The sequence below is a fragment of the Protopterus annectens genome, chromosome 5.part0 (assembly GCF_019279795.1).
Source record: "Protopterus annectens isolate FY-2018-M chromosome 5.part0, PAN1.0, whole genome shotgun sequence".
Lineage (NCBI taxonomy): Eukaryota > Metazoa > Chordata > Ceratodontiformes > Protopteridae > Protopterus > Protopterus annectens.
Window position 1 is genome coordinate 1,860,902,275 of NC_056735.1, and position 23,411 is coordinate 1,860,925,685.

The 23,411-nt window shown below is 44.9% G+C and overlaps 1 protein-coding gene across 1 annotated transcript in view; it reads right to left on the bottom strand.

Annotated features, from left to right (window-relative positions):
* Positions 1-23,411, bottom strand: part of SUGT1 (SGT1 homolog, MIS12 kinetochore complex assembly cochaperone) — a 1,565,243-nt gene that overhangs the window by 850,495 nt on the left and 691,337 nt on the right. The window contains exon 6 of the mRNA XM_044071688.1: positions 4,893-4,989. Coding sequence (XP_043927623.1) covers positions 4,893-4,946 — 54 coding nt within the window. The 5' untranslated portion in view covers positions 4,947-4,989. The remainder of the gene's footprint in view (positions 1-4,892; positions 4,990-23,411) is intronic.

A 23,411-nucleotide genomic window follows, 5' to 3' on the forward strand; every position in this document is an offset into this window, starting at 1 on the left:
GGGAGACAGTAAGAGTGGAAATCCTTATGAGGTATTTGTTTCCCACAAGTTAAACAATTATTAACTTTTTCTGACATCGGCTGAGGCAAGAAAGAGTCCCCAACGGGGTACTTAGCTTTTGAAGTCTTCGGATAGCGATTTTACTGGAGCTGGCCGACCGGCACTTGCAAACTGCTTCTGCTTCAGGCACCACGCGGCAAGAAAGACTGAGGAAGATGGTGTCGGCTGACGGTTTTATATCCCAGGCGCTGTGACGTCGGGGAAGGGGCGACATCAGCCGACGCCGGACCCAGACTTTGGAATCCGGCCGACCGAAGGGCTGCCTGAGGCAGGACAACCCATATGTGATGACTGCAGATGCATCCTTGAAGGACATCCGCTTGCTGTGAGGCGGCATCACTAACCACTGCACCACCGTGGCCACCTGACAACAAAACGGAAAATGTTGTTGTTGCTTGTCTTCTGGCTTTTCCCAGTAAGGGGTCGCCACAGCAGAACTCCAGTCCGCTAATGACTGGCAGTAGATTTTTACAAAACGCCGAGGTGCCAGCTCGACACCCAACCTTCAACGAAGGCACGCCCATTTAAGCACGCATGTCTTTCGAACACTACCCATCCATGGGGAGGACATGCAGACTCCACAGAGAAGGCACTCCCAAGCCCAGCTGAGAATCGAACGGCAGAACCTCTTGATGTGAGGTAACAACACTACTGCCGTACCACCGCGGCATCGACAACAAAATGGAAAATAAAGCTGCAAAATAAACTATCACAATAAAGGAGAGAAACGACTGGTAAAAGACAAAAAATACTTTGGGATTTTACTCCGTTTCAGATTTTCTTCACTAATAGTTATAAAACAGTTCAAAAGGTAAAGGGAGGAAGACTTTTCTAAAAGTAAAGGAAAAAAAGATGATAAACTTGACCAGATTAAAATTAAAGAAATAGTAAATTGTTAAAGTTGGAAAGAAGAAGAAATAACTTTCACAGAAAATGTGAGAGCTGAAGGCAACCTCTTCTGAACTCTAAAGCAGCAAATGAGATCTGAGGGATGTTAGGGGTGGTACATTATGGGTAGGGAAGGAGCTCGAGAATTTGATGGTGGCCAGGAGCTAGAATAATGGCCAAGACAGATCAGAGTATCGGATCCGAACCCATACACTGAGGAAGAATGAAAGCATCAGATCAAAATGTTCGAAAGACAAGAGTTCAACAAGCCAATAACAAAAATAATTAAGAGAATAATTTTTTCTTGTATTAGAGAAGGGCTACCAACTATGGCAGTTAAAAATACCTCGAAAGAGAAGGAAATAAAAGTCCTCCAACTATGGTAGTTGGAGAATACCTCAAAAGGAGGTAGAGAAGGAAATGTTAAAACGTTTAAAAGCAAACTAACCTTTCCTTCACAGCAAAGTGCAGCAGAGTCTGGATGAGCCTTTCTGGTAAAGTCTCTAATAGAGAAAGAACAAAAGTCTTCCCTTCATATTCTGGGAGATTGGAAATTACCCGACAGGTCTAGGAGAGAAAAGCCAACATGTATCTGGGCATATGGGTCTGATAAATGACAGCCCTAAAAGCTATGATAGCAGAGGTAGAAACCTTCTTACCTAATCTTTCCATAGTTCTGCTATCTTTTTAAGAAGGAAGTAACTTAGAAGGCAGCAAATGAGATGGTTTGTCAAAAGCCACCACCACTGCCAAAGGATCAGCAGAAGGGCACCTATGTAGAACCTTACAGCTCTCAGGCACCCTATAAAACCTACTGGGTTTCTTGGGGGCATGGGGCTGGGGACTCAGCAGCCTTAAAAGTATTAGAAAAGGCAGTCAAAACAGGAGGAACAGCAGGAGGTCTTGCAGAATCCATGTGCAAGAGCTCATAATACCGGAATGTAATCCCATTTAAAAAATTCCATCATTCTGGAGACTGTATCCCCAAAAGAAATTTTCACTAAAGGAGTGACAGGACTAGTAGATTCCTCTTCCTGAGAGCCATAGTCTAAAGGAGAGGGAGTCGGAGATCAGTAATTCTGCATCTGAATCCACCTCCTCCATAGAGGATATCTTGCTCTCTGGGTCTTTTAAGGGCAGTAGATGACCAAGGGGGAGCTGGAAGAGAAACTCCCTGAGGAGGTTTCAAAGCTATCAAAGCATTAAACAACCCGAGAATGAAATTCCGCCATTCACTCTGCAAGTCCTTAGGAGCTGGAGAAATATGCTTAGTCTTCAGTTTTCTTTAAGGGGACTTTCGCCTTATGGAATGTAGAAGGCTCAGACCCCAGATGGCATTCAATAACAGTATCTGGGACTTCTTCTCTGACCAATATTTGAGGAACACCCATAGACCCCTGGGAAATAATCAGTCCTGGTTCACCTCAAACATCTGAAGCGGACGTTTGCAAGGCCTCCAAGGACGTACTTAAGGTTGGATCTGTGCCGGCCTCTAAAACAGTCACAGCAAAAGAATCCAACGGTGGAGTTGGGCCATCCTCCAGGCTTTCACTCACCTTGGGAGAGACGTCCAGCGTAGGCTGAACAGCAGAAGAATCAGGGCTGCCACTCAGAGCAGAAAGTTCCTTTCATTGTGTCTTTAGCTAAAAGCTTAAGATGTTGATTCTCCAAATAAAAACTCTAAGAAGACAGCCGACTATGGAGAGTCTTAAGAACAAAGGTCTGACAAATATGGGCATGAGAAGTGTTGAGACAAAACAAGCACTGCTTGTGATGACCTTTCTAGGAAATCTGTCTCTCACACTGGCATTTACCCTTTTTGGATGACCTGAAACCCCACAAGCAACAAAAAGATAAGATACAAAAACCCCAATGGGGCACATATCTGAAAAGGCTTGGTGAACCAGCAATAGAACGGGCATTCAGACCGAGATCAAGAGATGGCACTCAGACTGGCGGCAAAGAATTTCTGGGGATGGTATGTCCGGACATCAACTTTATGCCCTACACTACACACAAGGAGCATACGTGTGATGTACAGTGTACCTTAAAGCAACCTAAAGGTTTTGGTACACTGGGCAGACGTTGGGCTGCCCTCAGCAGGGGATCACTATTGTAATGAATTCTACAACAGGGAAATGGAAGGACATCTGGCTGTTCCTATCTGACAAGATGATGAGGAGAGGAAGTAGACCCCAGATGGAGCAGAGTAGGAGCTGCACTAGTTGGAGGCACCTTATCTTCGGAACTTGCCAAAACCCTTTCAAAAGCTTCAAAGGTTTCCACCAGCACTGAGGATCCCCTTCGATCCAAGGAAGAAAGTGAACAGCTGGCACTGACGACTCCCAGCCCCGAAGCCAATCATGGATCAGAGCTATCTAGGGATGAAGCCCTGAGATTGAGGGACATCTCCAAGAATCTCTGTGTAAACTCATCCCACACTACCCCGGAACTTGGCACCACAGCTTTGGCTTAGAGTCTCCTCTCGATCTGATTGCATCGGTGTCAGAAAACAGCTAGGGAAGCAGTTGGCTTCAAAGTTGCCAGCAGCTCCAGTTCCAACAAAGATGCTCCAGTTCCAGTCGGATCCAATAACACCAGACCCAAACGGCAGATCGGTACAGATTCAGGAAGTGGAGGGGTATAATGGCCAGTATTCAGTACCTTCCTAAGGGATGGTACCAGTATAACCCCAAGCTGGATTTCCATCCTCAAAAAAATTCCTCATCAACCTATCAACATCTATCACTTTTAGACTTCAAAATGAATGTGGAAATGATGCCACCGATGGTGATCTGGAGTACCTCCTCTCCTGAAGAATAGGGGAGTGTAATGTGGTACTCATCGAGTCCATGCAGTATTTAGTACTTGGAGACGGAGATTGGAGTCAAGGACTCAACACATCAAATCTTCGAGCACTTTTCAGGTTGGGCCCATGCAAAGATATTGGCTTTGGAGAGCGCTTTTTGGCAGTTTTGACTGGAGATTTGCTCTTTTCTTTCCCCTTTTTGTCTCTTTTCTTATCTGCCTCCTTTTAATTATTTTGTCCATTATCCTTGGGTTTTGGCTTATCTTGTTTCTTAGAAGGGAATGAATGATAGGTTGAAGGACTTGCCCCTGTCTGTGTTGGAAGGAGTCCTTTGAGAACTAACTTGTCCCTAACTTGTCCCTTCTAGTCTGAAGGTCCCTAGTACTAAAGGCGGTGCAGGACTGCCAGTCCACATCCAAATGGGCAGCACTCCAGCAATACACATGCTATAAGTGTGGATCCTGGGGTGGGAATTTATGCTCACACTGAAAATTTCTTGAATCTGGATGATTCAGATAGGATAAAAACAGACAGAGAGAAATCCTACAAGGAAATGCGAGTCATACAGAACACACAGTCCTACTAACTAAACTACCATTATTTTTTATTATTATACATTTATAAATTATTTATACATTACACACACCCTGGCCAAAAGGATAAAAAACAAAAGACAGAAAGGCAACAAATTGTACCAAGAACCTACCTGCAAAGCTTACAACTGTAACTGTTCAGAAATAAGAAAGGGGGAGAAAAACTCTCTTGGTAGGAGGAGGATGACTTAGCTTTGATCCACAAAGGATACAGCACACTGTAGGACTGTTCTTTCTCAAGTTCAAAGACTTTAAACGACAAATGAGACTGAACAGCTAAGATGGAGTCCAAGGAATTACAGGTAGGGTAGGAGTCTGAGCTCTGGATCTAAATAAGTGTCAAGAGTCAGTGCGTGGTTTGATCCAGTCAGATCAGACAAACCAGATGTTTGAAATGGATGAAAATAGATGACACTAGATCAGTCTGTTAAGAAACAAATCACTGTGGCACAAAGTAAGACATTTCACAATAATGCTTCACAAGACAATTCAAACTACCACACACAATAAAATAAGAACTATCAGCATTTTTTTATACTTACCATTTGTTCTGCAAACTCTACCCTAACATCATTATTCTGTGCATTCTTCATCATCACAGTGACGATAACATGAGATTCTGTTTGGTACCAGTCATGCCTTTGAAAATCAGAACAGAACCAAACATGGCTATAACTAAAACCATACTACAAAATAAACAAACAAACACAGTAGAGAGTCGATTATCCAAAATGTCTATCAGAACCAATCTTCCAAAAGTTTTCAGGTAGAAAAAAAATCATAAAGTTCGAATATGTAAACATTATACATATTCGCTTGAGCATGTTTTTTTGAGCTTGCAGCCAGCTCGTATATGAAAAATATTCTTTATTGTTCACTGGAATCACTGAATGGTTGAAAAGTGTACTTCTGCGTGCAGAAAAAAAGAAGTTATGTACTCACCATAACGTTACATCTGAGTAGTTGTACTTCATTTGTCTTCAACCTGTGGGTTTTCGGATCTGCATTGGATCTGACATGGCTGCATTTTCCAGCTATGGCTCTGAGCTTCATGCTCCTCCCCTTACCCATAATACCCCCCGTCTCCCTTCTCCCTTCAGATAGAGTTAGTTGCTTAACATGCATCAGACACCCGACCCAATAACATCTTATGACCAGGATAACCAAAACAAAAAACACTTAGCCTGGACAGAACCAAGGTTCCCAACAATAACCATCTGATAAACAAACATATCATAATCTGAATGATAAGGTTAGGGGGAAGGAGGGGAGGGACAGTTGAAGACAAATGAAGTACAACTACTCAGATGGAACATTATGGTGAGTACATAACTTCTTTATCTGAAGTTGTTGACTTCATTTGATCTTCAACCTGTGGGACAGAGTCCCCAGCTATCAAACTCTTGGGTGGCCCTCATGGAAGGATGTTTCGGAGTACCGCAGAGGATGCTCTACTCCTAGACACAATATCTAATTTATAATGCGAAATAAAGGTATGAGATGAGGCCCAAGTGGCAGCCGAACAAATAGCCAAAGATACCCTGGACCAAAAGGCCTCTGACGTAGTCATAGATCATGTTGAATGAGCTTTCACTTTCCCTGGCAGAGACAAACCTGTCTCCACATAGGCTCGGCCAATGCAATGTGAAATCCAATGAGCAACTGTCACTTTTGAAACTGGTTTACCTACGAAAGGTTTGGCATAAGACACAAAAAGTTGATCAGACTTGTGGAAGGGTTTATTTCTGTGTAGATAAAACCTCAATTGTCTATGCAAATCCAATAAATGTAACCTATATTCCCCTTTGTTCTGGTAGTTAGGAAAAAAGACTGTCAAGTTAATGATCTGATTAATATTGACTTCCGAAGCTACCTTAGAAAGGAAGGACTGGTTAGTGGTCGACAAATGCAAAATAAAATAAAATAAATAAATAAATAAATAAATAGTGTGTAGCGACACCCTATCTTTATTAAAAATCATGTAGGACATTTTGATTGAAAGAGCCTGAAGCTCCGACACCCTTCTGGTGGAAGTGCTGGCGACCAAGAAGGCAGTTTTCCAGGTCAGAAATTGCAAATTCACTGAAGCCGCAGACTCAAAGGAGGGAGAAACCAATGCCTGCAACAGTAAGGTTAGGTCCCTCGGTGGGAAAGGATCCTTTACTGGGGGTCTAAGAAGAAAAGCACCTTAAGAAAGATCTTACAAAGTTGAGAGGAAGCCAATGAAGACATATTTACCCCCACATGAAAATTCGAAATGGCTGCCAGCTGGACTTTAACCATAAAGGAACTGGTGCCCTGTTGAAAAATGCTAGCCAGAAAATCTAAGACTGCCGAAAGAGGTACGGTAAAGGGTCCAGGGACTGCTGAGTGGCCCATATCGAGAAACATTTCCATTTACTACGGTACACTTCTCTGGTAGAAGATTTGTGAACCAATACCAGAATGGACTTAACAGGGGATGACAAACCAGGAGTCCTAATAATCATGGGAATCGGAGCAGCCAAGCAGTGAGTTTCAGATTGTCCAGGTCTGGGTGTGGGATCCCCGAGGGATGCGAGAGAAGATCCGGAACTGGATTCAAAGTCCATGGTAGAACAACTAGATGAGACCTGATTAAGGGAAACCAAACCTGTCGAGGCCAGAATGGGGCGATGAGGATCACAGCCTTCGGGCTTTCTACAGAAACTTTGACATAAGGGGAAGAGGAGGATATGCATAAAGCAGACCGGGAGGCCAAGCATGAATCAGTGAATCTCTGGGTGTTCAGAACAAACAACTCGCTGCATTTCAAGTTGGAAGGAGATGCGAAGAGATCGCAAATACGACCCCACTCTAGAAAGATCTGTTCCACTACTGAAGAATTCAGAGGCCACTCGTAAGGCATCAGGACAGATCTGTTGAGCCTGTTCGCTAGAATGTTGGGACTGTCCCGGAATGTGCGTTGCCACCAGAAAACGGCCGATGGAGATTGCCCATTCCAACACTCTCATGGCTTCTCAACACAGGGGATAAGATCTGATTCTCCCTTGTTTGTTGATACACAAGACCAATGACATATTGTCTGTCTGGATTGCAATCATTCCTAGAGGAAGATGAGCATGAAGGGCCTACAACACAAGAAGAACCGCTCTCATCTCTACAACAATGATGTGCAGATAGGTCTCGGAAGGGGACCACGTGCCTTGGACTGTCCTTCCTGAGCAGTGTCCCCCCCAGTAGGGAGGCGTCTGTGGTCACCGTGGTCTTAGGAAAGGCAGGTTGGAACGGGCGACCCTTGAGGGGATCTGGGGACTGAATCCACCACCAAAGGGAGTCCCTGCATGCTCTCGAGATTCTCACCAGAAAGGACAAGGTGAGATCTAAGAGGGACCATTGAACTGTCCACTGCAACACTCTCATATGAAGACCGCCATTGGAAGAATATTGATCATGACCGCCATACACCCCAATGCTTTAAACACTGCCTCGGCTGTCGGTAAAAGGGTCTGAAGAATGTGTAAGACGTGTAATCTCAGATTGTGAATCCTGTCTGACGCAAGGAACACCCTCGTTTGTAATGTGTCCTGCCATGCCCCAATGAAATCCAAAACCTGAACCGGGAGTAGAGCAGATTTGTTCATGTTGATTGTGATGCTCAACTTGTTGGCTAGTCGAAGGAAGGAGTCCCTGGCCTGACAAAGAAGATGCTCTGAAGGTGCAGTAAAGAGCCAATCGTCCAGGTACAGAAAGACCTGAATACCCTGAAACCTCAGGTGAACCGTTACTACCATTACCTTGGTGAACAGCCGGGGGGAGCTGTGATGAGTCCAAAGGGAAGGGCTCGAAATTGATAATGACTGGATCCCAGCCGGAAGCGAAGGAACCTCCGGGAGCGCCTGTCCATCTTGATGTGATAGTACACGTCCTGGAGATCAATCGAGCACACCCAGATTCTGGCCTGCACATAGGGCAGGATAGACTGAATCGTGACCATCTGGAATTTTGCCTTGGTTACAGACAGGTTCAATTTGGATAGATCCAAGATTGGTCTGAGGTCCCCCATCTTTTTCAGCAATAAAAAGAACCTGGAATAAACTCTGGACCCGGACTGGTCTAGGGGGGCTGGTTGGGTGACTCTTTTCCTTAGCAGTGAATCTATTTGTACTGCTGCCTCCTCCCGCTGTGCAAGTGGGATGTCCAGGAGGGCCTTGTTCGATGGGGGAGGTTTCTGGAATGGAACAGAATATCCTCTGGATATGATGCACAACACCCATTGATCTGTTGTTATGGACTCCCATGATAAATGGTGTAGCAACAAACAACCCCCAACTGCCTCCAGAGATGAACAGTCGGGCAACCCCTCAGGGCTGCTGCCTGGGTTTATCCGAGAAATGTTCTCAGGACCCAAAATTCTTAGGACCCTCTCTGTCTCTAGGCCAGTGTCTGTCAAATCCCCCTCTACCTCTGGGGGAAGGCAAGTCCTGAGCATCCAAGGAAAACGCCTGAGACTTGCGGAACCACATCTTTTTTGGGCCTCGCTGGTTCCTGGAAAAGGACCTTTGAGGCGGGGAGAAGTAGATCTCGACGGCAGTGTCTTCCCGTCCTTCTCGCTCTGGACCAAAGTCTCTCTGACCATCTTCCCGAACAGGTAAGAACCGTCGTACGGGGCACTGTTAAAATATGCCTTGAAGGGCTCCAAGGATTGACATAAGTGGAGCCGGGTGTGACGCCTGATGGCAACGCCTGTCCCCGCCGTCCGTGCATCTCCCTCCGTGGCGTTGGAGAGCAAATGCATGGACGTGTTGGCTGACTTTAGGGTGGCCCATTCGTGCAAACGTCTTCCTATCCTCTGCCGACATGGACCCTGGGGTTGACTCTGATTTCCTTGACAAGATCTCTCTGGAGTCGGATGACGTGCCCCATATAGTTCAGCACCCTCACAGAGAAGGTTGCTGAAGCATAAACTCGCTTCTCAAAGCAAGCCAACACTTTCGACTTTCGGTCAGGAAGGTGGACCATGGAACTCTCCTGCGCGAGTTCCTTCTTGGTGGCCGCAGCCACCATCATAGCATCTACAAGGGACCCCTTGTGTCAATGATTCTTGTCCGAGGGGGGACACAAAACCTTATCCAGACACTTGGGTATTGGCTCTACGGTGTCCGGCTCCTTCCAAGCTCTAGATGTTATTAGTTCCACAAGTGGATCAGCAGGAGGGGACATCCAAGAGGTAGATGGGCCCATGCCAAATGCCTCCAGAAACAGACTCGTCAGAGATTGGCTATGGGGCGGACCCCCGGCGAAGAAGCTCCATGATGTCCTCAAAGGAGACATCCTCGGGGGGGTGACCTTGAGGAGCCTTCACTTCATTCAAATCCGTGTACTCCATGTGAGACTCTGGTGGAGAGTCCAAGGGCCTCCTTTTACACATATGTTTATGGGGGGACCTACTCAGGGGAACTGTCTGGGGAGGCCTCGCCAACAGGCTGTTCAAAAGGTGGAACTACCTGGGGCATTACAGGCACAGGCTGTCCCTGAGAGGGCAAGATGGCCGGAACCACACTCTGAACCAAGGGGGTCTGGACAGATTCAGAGGACGAGATGGTCTGAGGTCTCGACCCCGCGAGAACCTTTCCACCACATCGAATGCAGAGGGGGAATGTGCCTCCTGGACAGAAAAAGTGGAAGTCGCTCCCCTTTGCCCTGACAAGGGAGTCGGAGCTGAACCTGCAAGTGCCAAGACACCGAGAGGGGTGCTCCTCTCAGACAGGTTCGGAGCAGAAAGCACCCCTTGGATCCGACCCAGAGGCTGCGGCTCTGAGAGCTCAGATCTGAACCAGTCGGGGTCCGACCAACTCAAGGCACCGGCCGGTGTCGAGGTACAGGGTACCATCAGCGCTGACCCCTTAACTCCTATCATCCTCGGATCCAACAGCTCCGAAACCACAGGTCAGATCGGAGAAGGAGTAATAGGACGGAACAATGGTTGGAAGGGACCCACTCCAGAGGGAGAAGGCCCCAGCAAGACTCCCATCTGTATCTGAATGCGGATAAACCTCCGCATCATCTCCGCTTCAGAGAGGCTCCGAGTGGAGTGGGAGGACACCATCGAAATCGGACAGGAGTGCTGGTGGGGGGGGGGGGACACCTGACAGGAGACTGGCTTTGTTGTTCCTCAGGCTCAGGTGAAAAACTAGGGGACCTGAGCCTAGGAGTCACAGGCCTGGATACAGGATTCACTTTCAGCAGAGGGCCGGCCTGCAACAAGCGGTCGGGGGATCGCTTGCGAGGCCAGTCCTTTTTATAACCTGATCCCCTTCCCCGGACCTCTTGGCAGGAGTGAGAGTCCCAAAGGTCAAGGAAGAAGATGATGGGGCAGCAATTGCGGCTTTCCCTGCAGGGGAAGAGGGGTCCGCAGTCCCAGCAGAAGTCGGCAACAGGCCCTTAAGGATCAATTTGTCCCCTCCTGTCCTTAAGTGCCTTGGGGTTAAATCCAGTGCAAATAGGACAGAGGGACTGGAAGTGGTCAGCCCCCAAGCAGATCACACACACAGTGTGGCCATCCACCTGGGAAAGCTTATGGCCACACACCCTGTGCACTTTCTGAAACCAGGCTTCGGGGCATCCGCCATCCCTTCAGCCGGCCACACACACGTGAGAAAGAGAAAGGAAGGAAAGACTACTCTTTTTTTTTGTCTGTTTGTTTTTAAACTAAATGAAGAACCCTGGAGAGGTACAGAAAAGTTCAAGAGACAGGAAAGTCAAGATAGAAAGCTAAAATAGAAAAATACAAGCTTACAAATACTGCAAAAAAAATGCTGGAGCTCAGACCACACTTGTTCACTCTCAGGCGGCAAATGAGATCTGAAGGGAGACAGGGGGCATTATGGGTAAGGGGAGGAGCATGAAGCTCGTAGCCATAGCTGGAAAATGCAGCCATGTCGGATCCGATGCGGATTCGAAGACCCACAGGTTGAAGATCAAATGAAGTAAACTACTTCAGATAAAGATGATTTTAGAAGTTTTTTATCCAGTTCAATTATATGTTTGATTATCCGAACTATCCTAGGTCCCGATTTGTTCAGATAATCGACTCTCTACTGTAATACTCAAAAGCTATAGAACAGCAAATAAACTGGCTAGTGAACTTTATATAAACAATAGGTTTATACTTACCACAGCACTGGATCTTGATTATCGATGTTAAGCTACTTCTATGGGTGGGGTCTGATCATCCCCATGTGGCCAGACCGGTAAAAAGATGAGCTCCTCCTTGTATCCCAAAATGCAATGCTACTATTTGAACACCTCAGACACAGTTTGCCCTATAATATCCCTAACTATTAGAATCTATTCTATTTTATATTAGGAAAGACTGAATAGGCCTTGGAAGACCTGCACAATCTGTCTGCGGAAAAAATTGTGACAGTTTGGAGGGGGATGAAGAATGGGTTTGCTGAAGTCAACACACGTGGACAAAACAGTTCCAGTTTTATGGTAAGCACATAAAAAGAAGTTATGTACTCAGCATAATGTTCCATCTGTGTTGTCCATTGTCATTCTTCCTCAACAGATGGGTTCAGATCCGACTCAGCTGTGGCTAAAGCTCTTGGCAACCAAAACTTCTCAAGCTTCTCCCTTACCCTTAATGCACCAACCCAAAGTACCTCAGATCTTGTTTGCTGACTTTAGCAGCAAGAAAATATCTGCAGTCAAATAGCAAGAAGACTACATCTAGAGCTCAATATAAATGATAGTCATGTTCTGTAGCTACTCATTCTTCCAGATGTTTACACAGGATGGGGTCTGGTGTGTGGGGAGTTGAGGAAGAATGAAAATGGACAACACAGATGTAATGTTACAGTGAACATATACCTTCTTTATCTGATGTTGTCAATTTTCAATCTATCCTCAACTGACGGGACTGAGTCCCCATCTACTTAAATTCCAGGGTGGACCCAAGAAAGGATATTCCTGAGCACCACTGAACCAAATGATGCTCTACCCCTGGAGACCAGATCGAATTTGCAATGAGTAATAAAGGTATGGGGAGTAGCCCAAGTTGCTGCTGTGCATATATCATCCATGGACATTCTGGTTAAAATACTGAATTGGATCTAGCTGAATGGGCCCATAACGGTTTTGGCAAAGTAATGCCCAATTTGTTATAAACAAAATACAATCAGTTAGTCACTTATATAATGTAACTTTGGCAACTGGTTTTCCCAAGTTTAACTCTTCGAATGAAACAAGTGGTCAGTTTTTCTAACATCTTTTGTTCTATGTAGGTAAATTGTCTGTGGGCATCCAATAAATACAACATGCACTTGGCTTTGTTAGCAAATTTAGGAAAGAATACTAGTAAATTAATGAGCTGATTGATATTAGATTCTGACACCACCTTAGGAAGAAAGAATCCATTAGTCCATATTGTAAACGTATCCTTGTGAAAAATCAAGTAGGGTGGTTTAGAGGACAAGGCTTAAATCTCAGAAACATAGCTGGCAGAGGTAACAGCTGCCAGAAAAACTGTCTTCCAAGAAAGGTATTTAAGGTCACATGTTGCTGCTGGTTCAAGGGGAACCAAGTAAGAGCCTGCAGTACCAGATTCAGGTTTCATGGGGGAGCACAATCTTTAAAAGGGGGTCTCAGAAGAAGAGTGCCTTTCAAGAAGGCTTTGCTCAATTTATGAGATGTGACAAAAGAACCATCACAATCGATGTGAAAGTTCATCTGGCAGCACTATCAAATTTTAACAGTAGACCTGCTAGCTCCTTATTTAAAAAGATGCATCAAAAATTCAAGAATGGTATGTATCAGGGCTGAAAAAGACCAATATTATTTTGATGAACTGATACTAAACTCCTAGGAGTGATAGTTGATGATAATCTTAAGATTTGATTCACATATAAATCAAACCATTAAATCAATCAATAAAAAACATGGGTCACTCTATAGAATAACATACTTCCTAACTCTTCTCATCTTCTCTCTACCCTTCTTTATGCCTCACCCATGCTTACTAATCTTAGCAAATCTAACCTTAGTAAACTTTCCAGCTGCTATAACAACATTGCTAGATTTGCCACTGGCACATCTTATAGGACATATCACTGCCTTAATCTAAGAGAGTAAGGCTGGATTGAACTACAGAGCCTTCTACAACTGAATCAGCTTACAGAAGCTTATAAAATTCTCAAACAACCAGGTGACACCCCTGCATTAGATAATATAATCGTCCCATATAGTAATCTCAGCTCACTCCGCTCTTCTAATAGACTGCTCATCAAAACAGTGAAAGCCAATAATTCAGCTGGAAACTCCCTACTTACTAATGCCGTCGGTAAGATATGGAACTCCCTCCCTGCTCCCTTACTCTCATGACCGCCTTATCCCAATTCAAGAAAATACTTAAACTCCACTACAAAGCACAACGGCTATGTCCCTACACTAGCTCTGTTTAGCCTGCTCCTCTAAAAGTTTATGCTAAAACCCTTCTGGATTCAACTATTTACTTGGTTGGCTGACTCTGTCTGCATGAAGACACCTCTATCAAAATGTATACCATTTGTAAATATCTACCCGCTGTATGTAACTTAGAACCTCACTAAGAGGTAATATTTATGTACTAAACCTATTATCAGCACTTTTTAATATATCTGTATAACTAGCTGGCTTGAACGAATTTGGAAACAATAAGCTTATGTTCAACATTCTTTTCTGTATCTGCGGTGGTGCAGCGGTAGCGTTGTTGCCTCGCAGCAAGAGGTTCTCCATTCGATTTTCAGCTGAAGTGCAGGGAATGCCTTCTGTGTGGAGTCTGCATGTCCTCCCCGCGGTTGAGTGGGCGTTTGAAAGACATGCGTAAATGGGCGTGCCTTGGCTGAAGGTTGAACGTCAAGCCGACACCTCGGCGTTCATGGATCTACTGCCAATCATTAGCGGACCGGAGTTCCACTGTGGCGACCCCTAACCAGGAAAAGCTTAAAGACAACAACATTCTTTTCTGTATGTATGTATGTTGGAGCTTTTCTCCCCAGGACTCCGCTGAAAATGGATATGTATCCAGTCAGACTATCCCGGTATACAAATGTAAAATAAACCAAAAACAAATAAATAAATGAACCCAGTAAATAAACAATTTGATGGAATAGAGTTTTCTGGTAGAAGGTTTACGGGAAGATAAAAGTATTTGACGGACAGGTGAAGACAGCATAGGTTGTCTGGCTATTAACTCATTCACACTCCAATGGAGCTCAGGAAGTTTGCACTGTAACTTCCAATGGGCAGAGCATAAAGCCTTTTGACAGAATCAAATTATGCCCACACATTTCAAACAAACTTTTCTGGCTATACTGCTCAGACAAGCTCCTCGTGGTCCTGCAGAGTGGTCCTAGCTACAGAGAACTCAGAAAAGCGACTACTTTCTGGATTTAAGTATCTTTGCTTTTTTTTCACTTGGAATAGCTTCTGTAGCTTACCCTGAACTAGCTTGAACTGTTTTTATAACTGTTTGCTGCATTATTTTTAAATGAGAAGTTATGTACCTACCATAACGTTCCATGTTAGTTGTCTTCTCTCGCCTTCTTTCTTGCTTGATGGGTTCGGAGCCGATCCTCGGCCCGACTGCACTTTGCTAAGCTCGAGAGTCACTTTTACCAGCTCGAGGCAGCCCCATATCCCATGATGCAAGGCGGTAAGTACCCAGATCTCGTTTGTTGTCTATAGGCAATAACACCTAGCATAAAAAACTTCCCAAAGGAAGAAAGAAGGCAGAGAAAAAGCCTGAAGGATGGTTTTGGAGGACCAGAACTGTATGGTCTTAAGAAGCATTCTTCCATGTAGAGAGAAAAAGGTCTGTCCAGGCCAGGGGGAAGGAGGGAGGGTCGAAGAAAGAAGGCAGAGAAGACAACTAACATGGAACGTTATGGTAGGTACATAACTTCTCAATGTTAAGTTGTCAATCTCGCCTTCATTCTTGCTTGATGGGACCGCGTCCCTAGCACCTCTATCCTGGGTGGCTCAATGGAACAGACTCTTGAGAACTGTAGAGCCAAAACTGGCTCTATCCCTGGAGGCCAAATCCAATTTGTAATGAGAAACAAAGGTATGAGAAGTGGCCCAAGTGGCTGCTGCACAAATAGTGTCTAATGGAAGTCTAGCTTGAAAAGCTGTGGAAGTGGCTAAGCTTCTGGTTGAATGCGCTTTAGGTTTCGAGCACAGCTGTTTTCCCCTGAGCTGATAAATTTCAGAGATGACAGAAGAAAGGCATCTGGCTAAGGTCACTTTTGAGACAGGAAGGCCTTTTTTGTTATCAGCATAAGAAACAAAGAGCTGATCGGATTTCCTGAACTGTTTTGTTCTGTCCAAATAATATCTGAGTTTGCGGTGAACATCAAGATAATGTAACTTTTGTTCCGATCTGTTTGAGTAGTTTGGGAAAAATACAGGAAGATCAATAGACTGATTCAAATTACTCTTTGAGGCGACCTTAGGCAAAAAGGTCAGATTAGTTCTCAATGATACTCTGTCTTTGTGGAAGACTAAATAGGGGGGACGAACAGAGAGAGCATGAAGTTCAGATACCCTCCTAGCTGATGTAATAGCAACCAGGAATAAAGTTTTCCATGAAAGAAATTTCAGGGAACATGAAACAGCTGGCTCGAAGGGAGGAAGAATCAAGGATGTCAGCACTAAATTTAGGTCCCATTGAGGAGGAGGACTCCTGATTGGAGGTTTCAGGAGAAAAATTCCTTTCAAGAAGGCTCTACAAAGCCTGTGGGACATAATGTTGTGATCTGCGAACCCGACATGAAAGTTCGAGATAGAAGCCAACTGAACTTTGACCGTGGAAGAAGAAGAGCCCGCGTGAAAGATTTCCGCTAAGAAATCCAAAACTGCTTGTACTGGAGCAGTAAAGGGATCAATATTTCTAGCTTTTGCCCAACAAGAAAAGTGTTTCCATTTGCTAGTATAAATCCTTCTAGTAGAGGATTTTAGGGAAGCTACTATGATGTCCCTAACAGGATTAGAGATCATAAGAAGCCTGGCTAAGGAAGGAAGTGGAGCAACCATGCTGTGAGGTTGAGAGAAGGGATAGACCGGTGCAGCTGACCCGATTGGTGAATCAGAAGGTCTGGAACTGGGTCCAGATGCCACGGCTGCACCAAAAGGTGACGATGGAGGAACGGGAACCAAATCTGTCGAGGCCAATAGGGAGCAATGAGAATCATTTTGGCTCTCAAAATGGTGGCTTTCTGGAGTACTTGTGGAATCAGCGGAAAAGGTGGAAAAGCATAAAGAAGTCCCTGGGGCCAATCCTGGGTTAGAGCGCCTCTGGGGGGATGGCTCCGAACCCATCAAGCAAGAATGAAGACGAGATTGACAACTTAACATTCTGCACTTAAAGTTACTTTTTAGTCGAATTTGATCGAAAGTTTGTTTGTTTGTTTAATTTAACTGTTGAGGCTGCCCACTAAAGTGTGCTAGCCTGTGTAACTGATTTATCACTGTTTCTGCATTTTCTGTGTGTTTCTATCAAAAATCAAAAAAACAAAAAAATAATCCTTGTTTTCCCGCCTCTCCTCGACTAGTTTAGACCAGTTTACAGGCACTGCTGTATTCTGGGCTGTGGTGTAGTTCCTGTGTTGTCCATTACCTTACTTGGATAGAAGGAAGTTTCTTTGCTCAGCAGTGGAAGTGGGGAGCCTTGAGCAGCCTACCTGTCCCTGTAGGAAGTGACCTCAGCACAAGAAGCTGTAGTAATTGGTTGTTTTGGACCATTTCTAGCTATTTTGTAGTTCCCGGTTTAAAATCCGCGTTTGCACGGCTTTTTGGCTTGTGCGATAGCTTAGCCGGTCAAACAAGGTTAAGCTTCTTCTGGCTCCACCAAGTCTGCTCTTCAAATTTTCCCTTAAGGAAGCTCTACTCTTAGTATAATCAGACTACTCACTATATTATAAGCCTAGCACTTGTTCTCAATACTTAAGTAAGCACTCTCGTACTAAGTAAAGCACTACATCTACCTACCACCCATGTGAATATCCACTTCCCTTAAAGGTACAGCACTCCCTTATACTGTTCTAGCATGTCGAGTGGTAGATTACTGGCGTCCTCTCCAGTTCAGCTGGTCAATCTGGGTATCTTGAGACAATGCTACAATTGTCTCATGTACACAGACAACCCACTCCTCCTCCCAACAAACACAAATGCATGTGAGAGATGCAACTATATAGCCAAACTGTAGGCTGAACTCTCTCAACTCAGGGCTGGCATGACCAGACAGGAGGAGATGGTAACCACACACACAACAATCCCAGTCCCACATAGACCTACCACAACTGCAAACCAAACACATAAAAACACAAAGACATACTCGGAGGCTCTAATAAAAAACTTACCAAAACAACAGAGGCTCCAAAAGCAGACATCCAAAAATCCACCACCTCAAAACAAAACACATGCAACACATACTTCAATAAATCAGTGTGTCAACCAATCACAGCCCTTAAGGCCAAACACCATGCCTGATACACTAGTAATAGGTGACTCTATAGTCAGACACACTGATGTCCCGCTGACCAGGCTGAACAAGGAGAGGGTGACTGTGAGCTGTCTATCAGGAGCTAGGATCCGCCACATAACACACTCACTCAAGTCATTCCAAAGCAAGTACAAATATGACTCCGTCATTGTCCATGCTGGCGTGAATGACCTGAGACGTACCTCCCTGGACTACATGAAAAGAGACATAGAGGAGCTCTCCGATTATGTGGCCCAGGCTGGTATGACCCTGACCCTGAGCAGCATCTTGCCCTCACCAAGAATGATACCACAATACAAAGACAAGATGATCAGCTTTAATAATTGGCTCAAGTACTAGTGTCATTCTAAGGGGATCCAATGTCTGTCTGCCTGGGATGACATGTTGGACAAGCCACGCTGCCTCGCAAGGGATGGCTTACACCTGTCACCACTGGGCTTCCGGATATTGGCTAAGGCTCTTGCCACCCCCATAGTGCCTTTTTTAGGCAAGGCTCAAAAGACAAGCCCACCTCCTTAGAAAACAAAAATGGAAAAAAACTAAGGGTAATGCTGCTCAACGCCAGAAGTCTAAATCTCAAGATGCAGGCACTCGATGCACTCCTCAGCATGGAGAACATCGACGTCTGTGCAGTAACTGAAACCTGGTTCAAGGCTCCTGAGAGCACCCCAGTGCTACCAGGCTATACCTCAGACATGCTTTTCGCCCCAAAACCCGGCCGAACCACAAAGGGAGGGGAGTGTCCATATTCATCAAGGACACCCACACCTCCAGGTTAGTAGCAACACATGAAGCATCGGAGACCATACAGGTGCAACTAACCATAGGCAAAACTGCTATACAACTGGTAGCATGTTACAGACCACCCTCCCAATCTCAGGAACCCCACTCAGCCTTCCTGAAGACATTGGAGGATATGAATGTATCACAAAATACCATCATACTGGGAGACTTCAACTACCCAAACATAGATTGGGTACATTATTCTAGCCCTAATACCCTAGCCCAAAGGTTCCTGGAATTCATAAATTCAAATGCACTGGAACTAGTCACCTCTCCCACTAGTGGAGATAATATACTAGACCTGATCATCACAAACATGGGGACAAAATGCTCCACACCAGAAGTATACCCCTCACTAGTGAGATCTGACCACAAACTAATCACCCTGGATATACATATCCTACCTCCACCCCCAGCACAAAAGACCACAGTGAAAAACTTCTCAAAAGCAGACTTCACTCTTCTTAAGACTGAGATGGTATCCTTTAAGCCCTCTGTGCCAGTGGATACCACATCCCACAATGCCGAATCCTTTACAAATGCTTTCTATGGACATCTCCAAGAATGCATGGATCATGCAATCCCAAATAAATCCAAGTCCCTCTCCACCAAAGACAAGCATTCTGTCTGGTGGACCTCAGCCATTAACAAATTATATAACAAAAGAAGGAAGCTACTGCACGTCAGAGCAAAATCCAATGAAGGGAAGACATCTCTGATCAACATTAGCAGAAAACTACGTTCTCTCATAAAAACATCCAAGGCCAACTTTGAGAGAAAAATTGCTAAGGACACTAAAGATAACCACAAAGCCTTCTTCAGCTATGTTAGAAACCTGGGCGGAAACCCTCAGATATGCTCAGAGTTAGTTCACAACAACAAAAAATACACTGACCCCACAGATATTGCCAACATTCTGGCTGACAGGTTCAGTGCAAATTTCTCCCCTCCCTCACCCCCAAAAGAAAAAATACTTATCCCAGCTGAATGGAATCTCCCTGTCATCTCAGATGTCCAAGTGAGAACTGCCCTAAACAAAGCTAAAAACACAGCATCAATGGGACCCGACGGTATCCCAGGTTGCGTGTTACGTGAACTCCAAGAGGAGCTAAACCCACACATAAAAATGCTATTTAACCTTAGCCTTACTTCAGGATATGTACCTGAACACTGGCGTACAGCAACAGTGGTCCCACTCCACAAAGGGGGTACCTCTACAGACCCTGGGAACTACCGCCCCATAAGCTTAACCAGCCTGGTCTGCAAAGCTATGGAAAGAATCATTATGGAACTCATAAAAAGAGACATAAGGGACCTACAGACACTTGACCCCACCCAATTTGGCTTTGTAAAGGGCAGATCCTGCCTTTTGAACCTGGCTGACTTTTTCGAAACAGTCACTAGAGCCATTGATGAGGGCAAAGCAGTCCATACAGCCTACCTGGACTTGGCTAAGGCCTTCGACACAATACCCCACTCAGGCATCATAGATAAGCTCAACAGCTTAAACGTAAACCCTTATGTCACTAGATGGGTTGCAAACTGGCTAAAGGACAGAACCCATAAAGTTAAAATCGCTGGAGCAATGTCAGACTCAAAGCCAGTCACAAGTGGTGTCCCACAGGGATCTGTCCTGGGACCCCTCTTGTTCAGCATTTATTTCTCAGATGTTAAAGCAAACATGGGAGGGTTGTGGCTGACAAAGTTCGCAGATGACTGCAAACTAGGCGCCATAGTCGATACATCAGCGGACACATACATCCTACAAAAGGCCTCACAGAAATGGACAACTGGTGCCGGAGTCACGGCCTTAAACTAAATGCCAAAAAATGCATAGTCATCCCCTTTGGGAAAAACAAAGTACCCACAAATTATCACATAGACAGCAACCCACTGAGTACGGAAAAAGTAATCAGAGACTTAGGGACCCAAGTCGACAGCGACCTCTCATTTGACACCCACGTTGCCAAAGTGGTTAGAAAAACATTCTTCCTTGCACACCTCATCATGAAGGGATTCACATCCAGATCCAAGGATGTCATTGTACCCCTATACTCCTCCCTCATCAGACCCATGATTGAGTACAATGCCCCATTTGGTATGTACCTCACCCGGCATTTGCAACAGCTGGAGAGACCACAAAAGTACCTCACCAAGAGGATCAAGGGTCTCCAACATGTGTCTTATTCTGCCAGACTAAAGAAACTTCAGCTCTATTCAGTAGCATACCGCCTGCTCAGAGGTGATCTCTGCCTGACGACAAGGCCATGTCCAATCAGGATCTGATGGACATGCTCCACCTCAAAAATCCAAATCCATCAGGACCACGAGAGCTAAAGACTTAAACCTCCGCACAAGTATGAATTGGACATGCTGCAGGGATACATTCATAACCCACAGCCTTCCCATGCTTTGGAACAAGATCCCAGTTCAGTTAGGCAGAGCCCTCACTGACTCTCTTCAAGAGAAATCTTGATGAGTGGATGGGAGATCGTAAGTTTACCCCAGGGGTCACATCTGTGTCACTGCTAGACAGGGGCACAGTAAACTAATTCTATTATATAAGGGGACCTTCATTGTGTCACTACTAGACAGAGGCACAGTATTCTAAATTTATTCTGTACATTTTTTGTACCATTTCATGGGGTGGCAAAAGCCACATCACTATGGCTAGGCTTACAAATGCCCCAGGGCAGATAGCCTAGTACTATACTATGAAACAATGAAACTATGAAATGTTCACACCCCTGGAACCACAGGGGTTATGAAAGAAGTATAAATGGCAAACTCTTCAGCACAAACTATTTTATAGTGGTAGTACTCTGTCAGCAGCATTTTATTCATCTAGCTGAGAGCTCTCATATGAGACTAAGGAGGTCTGTCTGTGTTACTCAGTTGTTGAAATATTTAGAAAAATGTGGTAATTATATCTACATAAATTAATATCACAAAAACAAAACTTAATATCTATCTGCCTTCACTAGACAGAGGTCAAATATCAATGGAATTGAGTTTGCCACTGTGTAAGCTTTAAGATTAAATCTTTTAAAACCTTGTACATAGCATGGTTTTGGAATTTTTAATGCAAATGTGAAAAAGCAATATTTGACACCTAGGGGCGTCAGCTGAAGTTAACTGCAGATGCACCTGCAGGCGTCACATGAATGTAATGAGTTAATGGAACTGGAAAAGCCAGGCAGTCAGTCTGAGGTTGGTTATGTCTGGATGAATCATGCCTTTCGGGGTGAGACAAAAAGGTCTGGAGTCAGATCCAGAATCCAAGCTTGGTGAAGCAAGTGAGGCCAAAGGTAGGGGAACCAAACCTGTCAAGGCCAGAAGGGTGCAATGAAGATGACTTTGCTCTTTGACATAGCAGCTTTCTGCAGGAATTTTGGTAGAGGATAAGGGTACAGTAGACCGGGGCAGGCCAACTGTGAAATACAGTATCCCTCGGGGAATCCCCCTGTGAAGGAATTTGACAAAGTAACTGCTGCATTTGTTGCTTAGGGGCGTAACAAACAGACTGCAACAAGACTGGCCCCAATGACGGAAAATCAGTTCTGTGATGTTCTTTTTGAGGGACCATTTGTTAGGTAGAAGAATGTACCTGCTAAGTTTGTCTGCTACCCCACTGGATTTCCCCAGAATGTGAGTTGCAATGAGAAAGTGGACGGATGTGATTACTCACGGACACCTTCTCGACTCAAGGGGTAGGATCTGGTCCCTCCCTGTTTGCTGATGTGCCAAACTAATGACATATTGTCCTATGAATTGCAACTGTCCCCAAGGAGAGAGCATCCTGGAAGGCCTGCAATGCTAAACACATTGCCCTCATCTCTATGACACTGATGTGCAGAGTTGGCCTCTTTGGGGAACCAAGTGCCTTGGACTGTTTTTCCCAGAAAATGCCCCCACCCACACTAGCTGGGAAGCATCCATGGTCACTATGGCTTTGGGCAGAGGGGAAATAAAAGGCCTTGCAGAACTGGATTTGATTGAATCTACCACCTAAGATCCCTCTTGCACGTCTAAGTGATTCATATCTGATAAGACATGGGTTGGTAAAGTATTGACCATTGTGTGGCTAGCATCCATTGAGGTAATTTCATATAAAATTTGGCCAAAGGTACTAATATTACTGCCACTGAACCGTGACCATCAGAAACTTGGTTCATCGAACTGACTTGTTTAAGATGCTGAGATCTAACACTGGTCTCCAGTCCCCTGTTTTCTTTGGCACTAAAAAGAACCTTGAGTAAGTTCCGGATTCTATCTGGTGGAATCTCCTGGATGACTCTTTTCTGGCAGCTTTTGAATATTAATTGCTGCTTGTTCCCTCTGACTGGGTGAAAACATCAGGGATTTTTCTTGAAATTGGAGGAGGAAGGAAAAGGGGAATAATCCTCTGTACCAAAGTATCCTTTGTTAAGTCTAGCCAGGCTCTTTGGTGTAGGGATAAATGTCTCCTAACTGCCTCCAGAGATGGGCAACTGGGCCTTTCAGGAGTGCTGGTAGGGTCTGAAAAAAAGGATTCTCTGGACCCCTAGCTTTGCAGGCCACCTCTGCCATGTGGGCGTCATTGTTCATTAGAGTTCCCTCCTCTGCCTCTGGGGGAATTCCTTCCATGTGTGCCTGGAATGGACTCTGAGACTTCTTGAACCACATCTTTCGACCACACTTGTTGATTCGTGGAAAAGGATCTTTGAGGGGTTGAAAAATGTATGTCCATAGCAGGCAGGATCTTTCCATCCATTTT